The 17,951-nt window shown below is 44.6% G+C and overlaps 2 protein-coding genes across 4 annotated transcripts in view; both read right to left on the bottom strand.

Moving 5' to 3' along the window:
* Positions 1 to 17,951, bottom strand: part of LOC100579958 (zinc finger protein 701) — a 210,073-nt gene that overhangs the window by 30,556 nt on the left and 161,566 nt on the right. The gene's annotated exons all lie outside the window — the stretch shown is intronic.
* On the bottom strand, positions 4,698 to 17,857 carry ZNF808 (zinc finger protein 808). Of its 3 annotated transcripts, XM_030821222.1 has the most exons (4): positions 17,801 to 17,857; positions 13,560 to 13,686; positions 5,464 to 7,919; positions 4,784 to 5,212 (listed from the first exon to the last, which is right to left on the bottom strand). In XM_030821222.1, exons 1-4 carry the CDS (start codon positions 17,813 to 17,815, stop codon positions 4,994 to 4,996), a joined length of 2,817 nt encoding a protein of 938 aa, XP_030677082.1. In that variant the 5' UTR covers positions 17,816 to 17,857; the 3' UTR covers positions 4,784 to 4,993. The 3 variants fall into 3 exon arrangements, with proteins under 3 accessions (XP_030677081.1, XP_030677080.1, XP_030677082.1); XM_030821221.1 differs by having other exon boundaries at positions 4,698 to 7,919; XM_030821220.1 differs by lacking the exon at positions 13,560 to 13,686 and having other exon boundaries at positions 4,749 to 7,919; positions 17,801 to 17,817.

Raw genomic sequence — 17,951 nt, 5'->3', positions numbered from 1 at the left:
TGTGAAGAAGGATCCCTTGGCTGAGTAGGTAGAGATGTGTCTGTGAAAACAGAGACAGGCCGAGTGCAGTGGCTCATGCCTATAATAATAATATTAATAATTATGACGTTTTTTAACTTTTTTTTGAGATGGAGTGTCACTCTATCACCCAGGCTGGAGTGCAGTGGCACGATCTTGGCTAACTGCAACGTCATCCACCCAGGTTCAAGCAATTCTCCTGCCTCAGCCTCCCAAGTAGCTGGCATTACAGTCACCTGCCACCAGGCCTGGCTAATTTTTAGCTGAGATGGCATTTCACCATTTTGCCCAGGCTGGTCTCGAACTCCTGACCTTGTGATTCACCCACCTGGGCCTCCCAAAGTGCTGGGATTACAGGCATGAGCCACCTCACCCGGCCAATCCTTACTAATAACTCATTATTGTGATAGTTAACAAAAATGAAAAATACTTACAATCATAACAATTATAAAAAATATAACATTGCAAATCATGTGTTTTCTACATAAACCATGGGCTTATCCATCCACGTCTTCATGCACACACATCACATCATGCTGTTACACACGTGGTGGCGTGCACCTCTAATCCCAGCTACTCGAGAGGCTCAGGCAACAGAATCACTGTAATCTGGAAGGTGGAAGCCACAGTGAGCCAAAATCTCACCACTGCACTCCAGCCTGGGTGATAGAGGGAGACTCAACTCAAAAAAACTAATAATAATAAAATCGATGATGTGATAAAGCATCCTGTACCACTGAAGTGTATCTCCACTTTCCATTCCATTCCTGAAGGGGTGGCCTGCCCCTCCACACCTGTGGGTGTTTTGTCAGGTGGAACAAGAGACTTGAGAAAAGAGACACAGAGACAAAGTATAGAGAAAGAAAAATGGGGCCAGGGAACCAGCGCTCAGCATACGCAGGACCCGCGCATGCACTGGTCTCTGAGTTCCCTCAGTATTTATTGATCATTATCTCTCCCAATCTCGGAGAGGGGGATTTGGCAGGACAATAAGGTAATAGTGGAGAGAGGGTCAGCAGGGAAACGTGAACAAATGTCTCTGTGTCATAAACAAGGTAAAGGAAAAAGTGCTGTGCTTTTGATGTGCATATACAGAAACATCTCAATGCCATAAAGAGCAGTATTGCCTCCAGCACGTCTCACCTCCAGCCCTAAGGCGGTTTTCTCCTATCTCAGTAGATGGAATATACAATAGGGCTTTACACGGAGACATTCCATTGCCCAGGGACCAGCAGGAGACAGATGCCTTCCTCTTTTACTAATCCTCCTCAGCACAGACCCTTTAAGGGTGTTGGGCTGGGGGATGGTCAGGTCTTTCCCTTCCCATGAGGCCATATCTCAGGCTATCACATGGGAGAAACCTTGGACAATACCTGGCTTTCCTAGGCAGAGGTTCCTGCGGCCTTTCGCAGTGTTTTGTGTCCCTGGGTACTTGAGAGTAAGGAGTGGTGATGACTTTTAACAAGCATGCTGCCCTCTAGCATTTGTTTAACAAAGCACATCCTGAACAGCCCTAAATCCATTTAACCTTGAGTTGACACAGCACATGTTTCTGCAAGCACAGGGTTGGGGCTAGGGTTACAGATTAATAGCATCTCAAGACAGAAGAATTTCTCTTAATACAGAACAAAATGGAGTCTCTTATGTCTACTTCTTTCTATGTAGACACAGTAACACTCTGATCTCTCTCTTTTCCCCACAATTCCAAGTCATTAAAAGTTCAGATGCTGCCGGGCATGGTGGCTCAAGCCTGTAATCCCAGCACTTTGGGAGGCTGACTCGGGTGGATCACAAGGTCAGGAGTTCAAGACCAGCCTGGCCAATATGGTGAAACCCAGTCTCCACTAAAAATACAAAAATTAGCTGGGCGTGGTGGCACACGCCTATAATCCCGGCTACTCGGGAGGCTGAGGCATGAGAATCGCTTGAGCCTGGGAGGTGGAAGTTGCAGTGAGCCGAGATCGCACCACTGCACTCCAGCCTGGGCGACAGAGTGAGACTCTGTCTCAAAAAAAAAAAAAAAGTTCAGATGCCGGGCCAGGTGGCTCATGCCTGTAATCCCAGCAGCTTGAGGAGGCTGAGGTGGGCAGATCACGAGGTCAGAAGATTGAGACCATCCTGGATAACATGGTGAAAGCCTGTCTCTACTAAAAATACAAAAAAAATAGCCGGGCGTGGTGGCAGGCATCTGTAGTCCCAGCTACTCAGGAGCTTGAGACCGGGGGTGGGATGGCATAGGAGACATCTCTGAGCCTAGACCTGAAGGAGGAGAAAGGGACAGGGTACATAGGGTAAGAGCAGGGATGATGACCTGAGACAGGAAGGGTTTTGATATTTGGGAAAAGAGAAAAGCCAATGTGACTGGGGCAGAGGGAGTCATGAGATGAGGGCAAGCTCCCAGGAGGAGGCTGGACAGTGGCGGGGGCCCCGGACACAGGGCTGTGGAGCCACAGTGGGGAGTTGGGCTTTTGTCCTGGGGAACACGGGAAGCTGGTGGAGGGTTCCCTGCCAGGGGCTGACATGACTTGCTTTAGATTTCGCTGTGATGTCCTCATACAAAGGCCCTGAATATGGTCTCTGTGTCTGAGTCAACACCTCTATTTCTTCCATTCTTCTGCTTTTGTTTTTCATTTTGAGGGCACTGCATCCCATTGAAAATTCTAATTACAGGCCGGGTGCAGTGGCTCACGCCTGTAATCCCAGCACTTTGGGAGGCCGAGGCGGGCGGATCACGAGGTCAGGAGATCGAGACCACGGTGAAACGCAGTCTCTACTAAAAATACAAAAAATTAGCCAGGTGTGGTGGTGGACGCCTGTAGTCCCAGCTACTCAGGAGGCTGAGGCAGGAGAATGGCGTGAACCCGGGAGGTGGAGCTTGCAGTGAGCCAAGATCATGCCACTGCACTCCAGCCTGGGCGACAGAGCAGGACTCCATCTCAAAAAAAAAAAAAGAAAAAGAAAATTCTAATTACAACTGGGCACTACTCTCCTCAAAAAAAGAAAAAAAAAAAAAGGCCACACCCAGACAAGCACTCCATTTTGCCAATCATTTCAGGGGTCAGAGTCACTCAGATTGAGCTTTTCTGGTCAAGTTCTTAATCACCAAGTTGCAGGGAAGCTCACATTTTCACGAAGTTACACTGAGATGGTCTGAGATGAGTGAGAAGGTGTGTATGAAGTCTTACATGGGGGCCTGGAAGGGCTAATGGGAAGGGTTGGTCTTATCACCCACATCTTTGAAAATTAGAGAAGCATCTTACACATACCTATGCTAAAGAAACTTCTTTTGCAAGGTTCTAATGACATTGATTCCTGACAGTTAATTCTTCCTTACAAGAAAATCACAGTAACATTTATAAAATGCAGAAGTGTGAACACACAGCTATTGACCTTGAAAACAGAGAAAGAAGGTCAACTGTAGAACTGAGACATAAGCAAATTATTTCAATCCATACATGAGTGGTCAGGCACGATGGCTCACGCCTGTAATCCTAGCACTTTGGGAGGTCGAGGTGGGCAGAGCATCTGAAGTCAGGAGTTCGAGACCAGCCTGGCCCACATGGTAAAACCCTGTCTCTACTAACAATGCAAAAAATGAGCCGGGAGTGGTGGAGGGCACCTGTAATCCCAACTACTCGGTATGCTGAGGCAGGAGAATCCCTTGAACCCAGGAGGCAGACGTTGCAGTGACACCAGATTGCACCATTGCAGTCCAGCCTGAACAACAAGAGCGAAAATCCATCTAAAAAAAAGAAAAAAAGAGGCGGGGCACGGTGGCTCATGCCTGTAATCCCAGCACCTTGGGAGGCCGGGTCCGGCAGATCACGAGGTCAGGAGTTTGAGACCAGCCTGACAAACATGGTGAAACCCCGTCTCTACTAAAAATACAAAAATTAGCCAGGCGTGCTGGTAGGTGCCTGTAATTTCAGCTACTCGGGGGACTGAGGCAGGAGAATCACTTGATCCCGGGAGGCAGAGGTTGCAGTGAGCTGAGATTGCACCACTGCACTCCATTCAAGGCAACAGAGCGAGACTCCATTTAAAAAAAAAAAAAAGGAAAAGAATACATGGGTGCTTTTGGAGGAGCGTTCTATGCCACTCCAGGCCATGTTTCAACATTTTTCCAGAATGGTCCAGAGGGCCTTGAGGGAAACACGCAATAAATAGCTCCCAGCTCAAGATTTTAACAAATGACATAAGGAAAGGAAACTGAAAAACAGACTAACTGGTTAAACTACATTTATTTATTTATTTATTTTTAGAGACGGAGTCTCACTCTGTCTCCCAGGCTGGAGTGCAATGGCACTATCTGGGCTCACTGCAAGCACCACCTCCTGGGTTCACCCGCCATTCTCCTGCCTCTCAAAAAAATTAAAAAATAGAAAATAAGAAACGAGGCCGGGCGCGGTGGCGCATGCCTGTAATCCCAGGATTTTGGGATGCCAAGGTGAGTAGATCACCTGAGGTCGGTAGTTCGAGACCAGCCTAATATGGAGAAACCCCATCTCTACTAAAAATACAAAAAATTAGCCGGGCGTGGTGGCGCATGCCTGTAATCCCAGCAACTAGGGAGGGTGAGGCAGAAGGATCGCTTGAACCCAAGAGGCGGAGGTTGTGGTGAGCTGAGATCACACCATTGCACTCTAGGCTGGGCAACAAGAGTGACACTCCGCCTCAAGATAAATAAATAATAAGAAACAAAAAACAGGATGGGAAAAGTGGCCGACATCTGTTGGCCATGCTGGTTTCAAACTTCTGACCTCAAGTGACCTATGTGCCTTGGCCTCCCAATGTGCTGGGATTACAGACCTGAGCCACCACACCTGGCCCCATCCTCTTAACATAAACACTTGAATGTCAATTAAGGCTTGAACTCAGTATTAAGTCAACACAAACTCAAGTCAATACTGGATTGACTCTAATATCAATTAATGCTTGATGGTTTGCTATACTCATTGCATTGGGAACAGTCATCTCAAAAATGAATTTTCTGATGTTCTGCAAGGAGTGACCTCGGACTGAAGACCTTGCCACACTTATGACATTTGTAAGATTTCTGTCCAGTAGGGATTCTCTGATGTCTAATGAGGTGTGAATGTGAAGTAAAGGCTTTGCCACAATCACCACACTTGTGAGGTTTCTCTCCTGTATGAAGTCTCCTATGTTTTGCATAGGATGAAGCTTGACTGAAGACCTTGCCACAGTCATGACATTTGTAAGGTTTCTCTCCAGTATGAGGTTGCCAATGAACTGCAATGTATGAATGATGTCTGAAAAACTTGCCACATTATTACACTCGGAAGATCTCTCTTCATTATGGATTCTCCAATGATTTGCAATCGTTGTAGCATTACTGAAGACTTTGTGACAATCATTATATTAATCAAATTTCCCTACACCATGAACTGCCTGATGGTGAGTAAGTGTTGACCGGTCACTAAAGGCTTTGCCACACTCATTACACTTGTAAGGTTTCTCTCCAGTATGAATTCTCCTATGTCTATTAAGGTGTGATTTGCGACTGAAAACTTTGTCACATGCTTCACATTTGTAAGGTTTCTCTCCAGTATGAATTCTATGATGACGTGAAAGGTGTGATTGTTCATTAAAAGCCTTCCCACATTCATTACACTTGTAAGGTTTCTCTGCAGTGTGAATTCTAGTATGTCTTGCCAGGTATGAATTACGCACGAAAGCCTTGTCACAAATCGTGCATTTGTAAGATTTCTCTCCAGTATGAAGTCTACGATGGTATACAAGGGATGACCAGTGACGGAAGGTATTGCCACAGTCATTACACTTGTAAGGTTTCTCACCACTGTGAAGTCTACGATGGCATAGAAGGGTTGCCTTCTGACTGAAGGTCTTGCTGCACTCATTACACTTGTAAGGTTTCTCACCACTATGAACTCTACGATGGCATACAAGGGATGACCTGTTACTGAAGGTCTTGCTGCACTCATTACACTTGTAAGGTTTCGTTCCACTATGAATTCTAGTATGTTTTGCCACATAGGAACGACACACGAAAGCCTTGTCACAAACCTTACATTTGTAAGATTTCTCTCCACCATGAAGTCTACGATGCCATACAAGGGATGACTTGTAACTGAAGGTCTTCCCACACTCATTACACTTGTAAGTTTTTTCTCCAGTGTGAATTCTTGTATGTCGTGCCAGCTGTGAATTCCACGTGAAAGCGGTGTCACAAACCTGACATTTGTATGGTTTCTCTCCAGTATGAATTCTCTTATGTGACTCAAGAGCTGATTTCTGACTGAAAACTTTGTCACATGCTTCACATTTGTAAGGTTTCTCTCCAGTATGAAGTCTATGATGACGTGCAAGATGTGACTGTTGATTAAAAGCCTTCCCACATTCATTACACTTGTAAGGTTTCCTTGCAGTGTGAATTCTAATATGTACGGCCAGGACTGAATTACGCATGAAAGCCTTGTCACAAACCGTACATTTGTAAGATTTCTCTAGAGTATGAAGTCTACGATGGTATATAAGGGATGCCCGGTGATGGAAGGTATTGCCACACTCATTACACTTGTAAGGTTTCTCGCCACTATGAAGTCTACGATGGCACAGAAGGGATGACCTGCGGCTGAAGGTCTTGTGACACTCATTACACTTGTAAGTTTTCTCTCCAGTGTGAATTCTTCTATGTCGTGCCAGCTGTGAATTACACGTGAAAGCTGTGTCACAAACCTTACATTTGTATGGTTTCTCTCCAGTATGAATTCTCTTATGTCTCTCAAGGGTTGATTTCTGATTGAAAACTTTGTCACATTCTTCACATTTGTAAGGTTTCTCTCCAGTATGAAGTATATGATGACGTGCAAGGCTTGATTGATGATTAAAAGCCTTACCACACTCATTACACTTGTAAGTTTTCTCTCCACTATGAATTCTAGTATGGTTTGCCAGATAGGAATGACACGCGAAAGCCTTGTCACAAATCTTACATTTGTAAGGTTTCACTCCAGTATGAAGTCTTTGATGACGTGAAAGGTGTGATTGTTGATTAAAAGCCTTGCCACATTCATTACACTTGTAAGGTTTCTCTCCAGTATGAATTGCCTTATGAACTACAAGGGCTGAATTTTGACGAAAGATCTTGCCACACTCATTACACTTGTAAGGTTTTACTCCAGTATGAAGTCTACGATGGCATGTAAGGGATGACGTCTGACTGAAGGACTTGCCACACTCATTACACTTGTAAGGTTTCTCACCAGTGTGACATCTATAATGGCATGCAAGGTATTGCTTGTGATTAAAGAGCTTGCCACATACATCACATTTATATTGTTTGTCTCCTAAATGGATTATCTGGTGTTTCCTTAAGAGTGAGCTACAATTAAAGGCTTTGCCACTCTCATCACATGGGAAAGATTTTTCTCTCATGTGTACTTCCTCTTTTTGTGTGAGTAATGAAGAATTTGGGGGATTATTCCCATAGTAATTAGAAATACGGATTTGGGGCCTACAAGAAATGCTCTGGGATGTTGAGACCGAGGGAGAATCAGTGGTAGACTTCTCAAGTTGATTACCAATTTTACCTTTGATCTGAAATATGTGCAGTTCAGGCAGATGTGAATAAAAGCTTGATCCAAGCTGATCGTTAACAGGCTTGTTTCCAGCATGCCTTTGATCATATCGGTCTGTACTACCAGTCAACATTTTTATTTTTCTCATGGATACTTCATGGCCATTTCTTTCATCTTCTTGACACTGAAACTCAATGTCATGAATTTCTTTTTCAATTTCCTGGAAGCAAAAACCTCCAACGTGGTGACTTTCATGCCTTTGCAATGTCCCTGTGTAGAACACTTCTGAATTGCCTTGCCCTGTTGACAAGACCTCCTTCATCATGCATTTGGAAGAGATATCTATAAAATATAAACGCCAATACGTTTCCAATTAAGTACAGATAGTAAATCATACTGAAGTGTGTAAATATGACACAAAAAACAATATTTATTTTGAACTTCCCAAACATGATCTTCAAAGTTTAGGAACACAAAAAGAGTGAGATTCTTTAGTAAATAAAGGGCGATTACATGTCCTTGAAATCAATTATATGAAAGTCTATTTCCTATATCATGACAGAACACTGAGAGGGCACAAATATGTATAAGCCTAAAGTAAGGAGTATTTTTCCACTGTGACCCTGAAGTGCATCACAATTCGCAAAAAACATATTACCGTCACATCAAGGAAGACAAAAATATATATTCTTCATATTTACACCATATTTTCTGTGTACAAATAAATGCTTAAAAACCCCACACAATATACTATATTGGTAAATAATCCACAACAAGCTCATGTAAGGATAACCAAAAGCAATGGAAATTCTGTATTGTCAAAAAATTATAGCACTGAGAAGATAAGAAAAGATTACAAAAATTAGCCAGGTGTGATGGTCCGTGCCTATAGTCATGGCTACTCAGGAGGCTGAGGCACAAGAATCACTTGAACCTGGGAGGCAGAGGTTGCAGTGAGCTGAGATCACACCACTGCACTCCAGCCAGGGCAGCAAAGTAGACTCCGCCTCAAACAGAAAAAAAAAAAAAAAAGAAAAAAGTTAATACAATATTTTTCTAAATAAATGTCATAAAATTATATATATATACACAGAACAGGCACTTAGTGACTTTTGAAAAATTTTTTGGGCCGGGTGCGGTGGCTCACGCCTGTAATCCCAGCACTTTGGGAGGACGAGGCGGGCGGATCACGAGTTCAGGAGATCAAGACCATCCTGGATAACACGGCGAAACTCCGTCTCTACTAAAAATACAAAAAAATAGCCAGGCGTGGTGGCAGGCGCCTGCAGTCCCAGCTACTCAGGAGGCTGTGGCGGGAGAATGGCATGAACCCAGGAGGCGGACTTTGCAGTGATCTGAGATCATGCCACTGCACGCCAGCCTGGGGGCGACAGAGTGAGACTCCGTCTCAAAAACAAAAAAAAAGTTTCCATTTTTATTGTTTTGAGACGGAGTCTTGCACTCCAACTTGGAGCATCATGGCATAATCTCAGCTCACTGCAACTTTTTTTTTTTTTTTTTTGTCTTTTATTTTTTTTTTTATTTCTGTATTGTAGTGGAGGGACGGGTATTTTTGTATTTTAGTAGAGACGGGGTTTCACCGTGGTCTCGATCTCCTGACCTCGTGATCCACCCGCCTCGGCCTCCCAAAGTGCTGGGATTACAAGCGTGAGCCACCGCGCCCGGCCCAGCTCACTGCAACTTCTGCCACTTGGGTTGAAGTGATTCTCCTGCCTCAACTTCCTGAGTACCTGGGATTACAGGCACACATCACTACACCTGGCTAATTTTTGTGTTTTTAGTAGAGATGTGGTTTCACCATGTTGGCCAGGCTGGTCTCAAACTCCTGACCTTAAGTAATCCACCCCCCTTGACCTCCTAAATTTCTGGGATCACAGGTGTGAGCCACTGCAACTGGTGGCACTTTGTGACATCAACGAGTGGAGTGTGTCAGTTATATTGCATACCACATACCGAAAAGCCATATGTAAAATTATAAAAATTAATTAATAAAATATTGTAACCCATGATAAAACTAGCAAGCAAATAAGTACATTTATACAGCCTGAAGAATTCTAAACAACTCCCTCTTAAGAAAAAGCCACAACTTCTACTTAACCACCAGCACACAATATAAGAACTGAAATACATGTTAAGATCACTACCTTCTGATGTATGAGGTCAAGAAAATATACAGCATTTTAAGAACTAAGAATGGACTAATAGCTGGGCAGGGAGTACAGACACATGCCACCATGCCTGGCTAATTTTCTTTTTTTTTTGGGTGGCAAATGGAATCTAACTCTGTCACCTGGGCTGAAGTGCAGTGGCGTAATCATGGTTCACTGCACCATCCACCTCCCAGGTTCAAGTGACTCTCCTGTCTCAGCCTCACAAGAAACTGGGATTACAGGTGCATACCAAAAAGCCCAGCTAATTTTTGTATTTTTACTAGAGACAGGGTTTCACCATGATGGCCAGGCTGGTCTCGAACTTCTGACCTCAGGTGATCCATCCGTCTTGCCCTCCCAAAATTTTGGGATTATAGGCATGAGTCATCACGCCCAGTATTTTTTAATTTAGTAGATTCAAGGCTTCATTATGTTTGCCTGACTGGTCTCAAACTCCTGACCTCAAGCCATCTACCCACCTCAGCCTTTCAAAGTGCTAGAATTAGAGGCGAAAGCCACTGCAGCTGGCCAGTCTAAGCTATTTCTGACACAACAGTGAGATGAGTGAGACAGGAAAAGGGGCATCTCATCATCAACATCACCGAAGGCTGACAAATTTTATTAAACAAAGGAAGGTGAGTGTGTACTATAAAACTTATATGAAGCCATCTAATAGTAGTCACTTGTTTTAAAAAGCAGGTGGGCGAATCACCTGAGGTTGGGAGTTCGAGACCAGCCTGACCAATATGGAGAAACGCCCTCTCCCCTAAAAATAAAAAAATTACCCAGGCTTGCGCCAGGCATAATCCCAGCTACTTGGGAGCCTGAGGCAAGACAATCGCTTGAACCCAGGAAGTCGAGGTTGCAGTGAGCCAAGATTGCACCATTGCACACCAGCCTGGGCAACAAGAGGGAAACTCCATTTAAAAAAAAAAAAAATAGCCTGGACACAGTGGTTCATGCTTGTAATCCCAGCACTTTGGGAGGCTGAGGTAGGTAGATCACTTGAGGTCAGGAGTTCGAGACCAGCCTAGCCAACATGGGGAAAACCCATCTGTACTAAAAATACAAAATTAGCCAGGTGTGGTGGTGCATGCCTGTAATCCCAGCTACTCCAAAGGCTGAGGAAGGAGAATCGCTTAAACCCGAGAGGTGGAGGTTGCGGTGAACTGAGATTGTGCAATTGAACTTCAGCCTGGGCAACAGGAGCAAAACTCCATCTAAAAAAAAAAAAAAAAAAAAAACCCTGGAGGCAAATTATCATTATTTCTCAAATAATGACAAGAGGCCCACAGTGTTCATGGACATGACCCCAATTTGCGTGTAAGGTAAGTGAGGGACAAGACTTGACCCTGGGCCTGAAGGATCCCACGACATGTTCTTAGGCACAATAGTCAGCCCAGGCAGTACAGAAAATGACCAGTCACAGAAAATACAAGAAGAACAGAAAGAAGTACATGAAGGGGGATACAAGGGCTGAGCTGGGACACAAGGGCTGAGCTGCGCTGCTGACAGTGGTGCTGAAGCCATCCCTCATGGATCATGAGCTGAGTCATCATGCCCTGCACACAACGATTTAGGCAGCCTCCTATAATTTTGTCCAGTGGATGAATAAGATCTTCACTTACTCAGGGAGAGTAGTGTTGGAGGGGAGGGGCTCATGGAGAAATTTGGATGTTCAGCACTGCAAAATCAATAGGTCGGAAAGAAATAGTATTTCCATCCAGATCAACATATCATGTGAGTCAAGGCCAGGAAAGGAAGGGCAAGGGTGGAGGGCAGGGAGTAATGGACATGTGGGAGTAAACTTTGTGCATGCACGTCTGTGGGCACATAATTCCACTAGGATAGACTAAATCTTGAGCTTGGACGAAAGTGGAACTAATTGAGGAAATGGTAAAATATTGACCCAAGGTTAAATATTCAAATTACAACATGGGCAAGGGACAAAAATGAAAGAGATCCAAAAAAGCAGCAGTATGGTGGCCTGTGGTGAAAGCAGTTTTACATCCTTAAATTAAGTGACTCTGATTTCTAGTTTCAAGCATATACTCAACAAAATCCCCTGTGTAGATTCCAGAAATGCATACACACAAACAAGTAAACCCTATGAAGAGTACAGTAGACCATGGGGGTGAACAAGGATCCCCTGGCACAGTAGGTAGAGATGTATTTGTGAAAACAGAGCCAGGCTGAGTGCAGTGGCTCATGTCTGTAATACCAGCACATTGGGAGGATGAGCGGGTGGATCAGGAGGTCAGGAGTTCAAGACCAGCCAGGCCAGCATGGTGAAACACTGCCTCTACTAAAAAAATACAAAACATTAGCCGGGCATGGTGGTGCATGTGTGTAATCCCAGCAACTCAGAAGCGTGAGGTAGGAGATTGCTTGACCTGGGATGTGGAGGTTACAGTGAGCTGAGATTGCACCATTGCACTGCACTTGAGCCTGGGTGACAGAGCAATGCTCCGTCAAAACAAAACAACAACAAAAAAATTGTACCTCTAATAGAGATGTGGTTTCACCAGGATTGGCCAAGCTGGACTCGAACTCCTGACCTCAGGTGATTCACCCACCTCAGCCTTCCAAATTGCTGGGATTACAGGCGTGAGCCACAGCACCCAGCCTGGCAGTATTATTTATAATAGTAAAGATGTGCATCGACAGATAAATATGTGAGGAAAATGTGGTATACACATAGAATGGAATATCATTCAGTCTTAAAAACAACTCGGATGGGCCAGGGGCTGTGGCTCATGCCTGTAATCCCAGCACTTTGAGAATCCAAGGCAAATGAATCACATTAGGCCAGGCTATCAAAACCAGCCTGGCCAACATGGCGAAACTGCCATCTGTAATAGAACTACCAAAAATTACCCAGGTGTGGTGACACATGCCTGTAATCCCAGCCACTCAAGAGGCTGAGGCAGGAGAATCACTTGAATCCAAAAGGTGGAGGTTGTAGTGAGCCAAGATTATGCCACTGCACTCAAGCCTGGGCAACAGAGTGAGACTATGAGAAAAAAACAACAACATAGAAACGAACAAGTTGAAAGCCACTGTGTCTTGAAATGACAGTAGAACTAAACTACAGAAACCTCATTCAACCTCACAAGCTCCCTCAATAACATTGATGAAAACCATATCTGTTACAGGGTTGATCCTACAACAAACTGAACAGAGGTTTTCTTGTTAAAAATGAACAATGACACATATTGGTGTGAAAAATGTGAAATGAACAAGAGTTCAGTCAAGAGCCTCATACATATGGGGCTGTGAGCCCGAATGACGTCCTCACTGCGAGGAATTGCAACACCTCTGACTGCTGCTTAGAGAAGACGATCATTAGTTTATGGGATGAACATGGCCACAGTGCCAGTGAGAAACGCTTCTGTGATGCTCCTCAAAAACCAGAATGAGCTGGGCATGGTGGCTCATGCCTGTAATCCCGGCACTTTGGGAGGGCGAGGTGGGCTGATCATCTGAGGTCTGGAGTTAGAGACGAGCCTGACCAACATGGAGAAACCCCGTCTCTACTAAAAATACAAAATTAGCTGGGCGTGGTGGCGCATGCCTATAATCCCAGTTACTTGGGAAGCTCAGGCAGGAGAATCACTTGAACCTGGAAGGCGGAGGTTATGGTGAGCCGAGATCATACCAATGCACTCCAGCCTGGGCAACAAGAGCAAAACTCCATCTCAAAAAAGAAAAAAGCATGTATGGGGCAAAATCACAAAAGAGAATACAAAACCAGGAAGAGCCAAGATAGACAAGAGCAGACTCCTCATGTCTGCAGGGACATTTTCCTCACCCACAGCCTCCAGGTTCCTGTAGTTCTCCAACATCACTTCCCTGTATAAAGCCCTCTGCGAAGGGTTCAGGAATTTCCACTCCGCCAGTGAGAATTCTATAGCCACATCCCTGAAAGTCAAGCGTCCCTAAAATGAAACATACATTTCAACAAAACATTATGGAGGAGTTAGTTATCACCTTCACAGGAAATGAGAAAAGGGAAAATAAGTATTGATTTGATCAAAGACTGTGTTCTCACAAAACCACGTTAAGGTAGTTTTCAATATTTTTTCCGTATAGTTGCATTTTATTGTACTTTTCCTTGAAAGATTTTAAGATCCCATAAGTCACTATGGAAGTCTCGATTTTATGGACAATATAAAAACTATATAAATAAAAAGGAAACACAGGGCCAGGTGAGGTGGTTCACGCCTGTAATCCCAACACTTCGGGAGGCCAAGTTGGGCAGATTATTTGAAGTCAAGAGTTCAAAACCAGCCTGGTCAATGTGGTGAAAACCTGTCTCTACTGAAAATATAAAAATTAGCCAGGCATGGTGGCAGGCACCTGTAATCCCAGCTACACAGGAGGCTGAGGCAGAAGAATCACTTGAACCCAGGAGATGGAGGCTGCAATGAGCCAAGATCGCACCACTGCACTCCATCCTGGGCAACAGACTGACACTACATCTAAAAAAAAAAAAAAAGCAATGCCGGGCAGTCGCTCTCGCCTGTAATCCCAGCATTTTGGGAGACCAAGGCAGGCAGATAATGTGGTCAAGAAATCGAGACCATCCTGGCCAACATGGTGAAACCACGTCTCTACTAAAAATATAAAAATTAACTGAGTGTTGTGGTGCGGGCCTGTAATCCCAGCTACTCAAGAGGCTGAGGCAGGAGAATCGCTTGAATCCAGGAGGCAGAGGTTGCAGTGAGCCGAGATCGCGCCACTGCACTTTAGCCTGGCAACAGAGCAAGATTCCATCTCAAAAAAAAAGCAAACACAGGGTTTTCTCTACAGACATGTCAGATATTATGTTCAACATACAAGGTGATATTTAGTCTCTAGATGAGCTAAGATACAAGCGACGTTTCAGAGAGGACACAGTCCATTGGCTTTGAAAGAAAAGTCCGAATCTAAAAACTATCATGATCGGTCAGGCACAGTGGCTCATGCCTGTAATCCCAGCACTTGGGAGGCCAAGGTGGGTGGATCATGAGGTCAGGAGTTCGAGACCAGCCTGGGAACATGCTGAAACACCTTCTCTACTAAAAATACAAAAATTAGCTAGGCGTGGTGGTGGGTGCCTGTAATCCCCAATACTTGGGAGGCCGAGGTTGGAGAACTGCTTGAAACCAGGAGGCAGAGGTTGCAATGACCCAATATCATGCCACTGCACTTCAGCCTGGGTGACAAAGCAATACTCCATCTCCAAAAAAAAAAAACTGTTATGATGACAGCAATAGCCATCACTAACATGTTTGAATGCTTCCCAAGTGCTATACACCGTTCTAAGTGCTTCCCATGTCTTAAGCCATAAAATAACATACTATCCCATGAAGAAAGATCTGTACTTGCAGACAACTGCATCACACACACTCTAGGAAAATTACCACAAATCAAATAGCTAAAAATGTCAACACAAGCACCTGAATCCAGATGTCTGGAATTCACATTTGAACATAAACACCTAGGTAACAGATACAGCTTTAAAGCTAAACTGACACAGGTTTATCTAGTGCAGAGAATGTGATAAAGGTCCAAGGGTAAGAACATGGAGCATCCTACAAGGTCACTGAATGGACACACACAGGCATGCATATAATCCTTCACGATACTTCTTATTTATTTATTTATTTTTTCCAGATGGAGTCTCACTCTATTGCACATGACGGAGTACAGTGGCACAATCTCTCAGCTCACTGCAACCTGTGCCACCCAGGATCAAGCAATTCTCTTGCTTCAGCCTCCCCAGTAGCTGGGATTTGAGGCACCTGCCACCACGTCCATCTAATTTTTGTATATTTAGCAGCGATGGGGTTTCACCATCTTAGCCAGGCTGGTCTTGAACTCCTGACATCGTGATCTACCCACCTCAGCCTCCCAAAGTGCTGGAATTACAGGTGTGAGCCACCGGGCCCGGCCCCATCGTACCATTAACTCATTATTTTGATAGTTGACAACAATGAAAAATACTTAAAATCATTACAATTATTATAAAAAATAAAACTTACTGCAAATGTTGTGTTTTCTACATAAACCATGGGCTTATCCATCCATGTGTTCATGCACACACATCACATCATGCCGTTACACACGTGGTGGCACTCACCTCTAATCCCAGCTACTGGAGAGGCTGAGGCAAAAGAATAACTAATCCGGGAGTCAGAGGCTACAGTGAAACAAAATCACACCACTGCACTCCAGCCTGGGCAACAGAGTGAGACTCAACTCAAAACAAATTAAAAAATAAAATAAAATCAATGATGTAAGAAAGTATCCTGTACCAGTGATGCCTATCTCCACTTTCCATTGCATTCCCAGAAGTGCAGTTTGGCCAGGTGCAGCGGCTCAGGCCTGCAATCCCAGCACTTTGGGAGGCCGAGGTGGACGAATCACAAGGTCAGTAGTTCGACCAGCCTGACCAATATGGTGAAACCCCATCTCTACTAAAAATACAAAATAATTAGCCAGGCGTGACAGCGAATGCCTGTAATCCCAGATACTCGGGAGGCTGAGGCAAAAGAATTGCTTGAAGCCGGAAGGCAGAGGTTGCAGTCAGCTGAGATCCGCCACTACAATCCAACCTGGGCAACGAGCGAGACTCCATCTCAAAAAAGTGCAGAGTCCAGCCGGGCTGGCTATCTCCCATCTGGAATGCCAGCAATTTGGGAGACCAAGAGGGGAGGATCACTTGAGGCCAGGATATCAAGGCTATAGTGAGCTTTGATTGCACCATTGCACTCCAGCCTAGACAACAAAATAAAAATACAATATAAAAAATAAGGCCTGACATGGTGGTGCACACCTTTAATCCCAGCACTTAGGGAGTCCGAGTTAGGCAGATCATGAGGTCAGGAGTTCCAGACCAGCATAACGAACATGATGAAACCCCATCTCAACTAAAAATACAAAAATTAGCTGGGTGTGATGGTGCATGCCTACAGTCCCAGCAACTCGGGAGGCTGAGGCAGAAGAGTTGCTTGAAACTGGGAGGTGGAGGTTGCAGAGAGCCGAGATCATACCACTGCACTCCAGCTTTGCTGACTGAGCGAGACTCCATCTTAAAATAAATAAATACATACATAATATACATACATACATACGGTGACCCATGCCTATCATTCAGGCTCTTTGGGAGGCTACAGTAGGGATTAGTTGAGCCCAGGAGGTTGAGGCTGCTGTAAACTCTGAATTGTGCCATTGTACTCCAGAACTAAGCCACAGAGCGACACCTTCTCTCTCTTTTTTCTTTTGAGACAGAGTCTCGCTTCATCTCCCAGGCTGGAGTGCAGTGGCACAATTTCGGCGTACAGTAATCTCCACCTCCTGGACTCAAGTGATTCTCCTACCTCAGCCTTCTGAGTAGCTGAGATTACAGGCATGCACCACCACATGCAGCTAATTTTTGTATTTTTAGTAGAGATGAGGTTTCACCATGTTGGCCAGGCTGGTCTCAAGGTCCTGATCTCAAATGATCTTCCTGCCTTGGCCTCCCAAAGTGCTGGGATTACAGGTGTAAGCCACCACACTGGGACTAACATCTTGTCTCTTAAAAAAAAAAAAATGTGGACACAGAGACATCTTGATCTACTAGTGTGGCTTCAAATGCATTACCAAATCAGATACAAAATATCTCCTCTTATTCGTCTCCTTTCCCAGAATTTACCACATATCTGTGCACATTAACATATGTATTTCATATGTAGTTTCTCTGAGCTAACATCCAGATGTGGCCCCTGGACAATCCAGGCTGCCCAGCAGCACGGACATCAACGGGCCCACACCCCATGTTTATCCATGTCTGGGTGTGAGCCCTTCCCAAGACCATGCCCAGTGGAGCCTCTTCCCAAGTTCATCTCACTGGGTCACAGGAGATGGAATCTCAGAGCAGATGAGAGGAACGGAGGGCAGGCATATGTGAGTGCAAGCGAACGTGTCAGGCAAAATGCTTCAGACTCAGAAAAGACTGGCTACTACAATACCTGGCATTTCAGAAAGGAAAGAGACTGATTAATCCACAGAAGAATATCACTTCACCTGAGGAAGAGCCATGCCTGGCTCCTTTCCTTTCCTCTTCTGAGCTGCTTCCTTCAGAACCAATCCTGTATGTGAAAAAAAATAAGACGTCATGTTAGAAATGACTCACTCCCTTCCTGTGACAAAACCACATGAACTGGGAGATGTCACC

The sequence above is a fragment of the Nomascus leucogenys genome, chromosome 10 (genome assembly GCF_006542625.1).
Source record: "Nomascus leucogenys isolate Asia chromosome 10, Asia_NLE_v1, whole genome shotgun sequence".
Taxonomy (NCBI): domain Eukaryota; kingdom Metazoa; phylum Chordata; class Mammalia; order Primates; family Hylobatidae; genus Nomascus; species Nomascus leucogenys.
This window is presented reverse-complemented; position numbering and strand designations above follow the sequence as displayed.

Excerpts from the sequence above, each read along its gene's own strand:
- ZNF808 (XM_030821222.1), bottom strand. Across the intron at positions 7,920-13,559 it reads CAGGAACCTGGAGGCTGTGG|ATATCTCTTCCAAATGCATG; the intron begins GTGAGGAAAATG and ends TATATTTTATAG. Across the intron at positions 5,213-5,463 it reads AGTGTAATGAGTGTGGCAAA|GTCTTCAGTCAAGCTTCATC; the intron begins GCCTTTAGTGAC and ends GACTGTGGCAAG.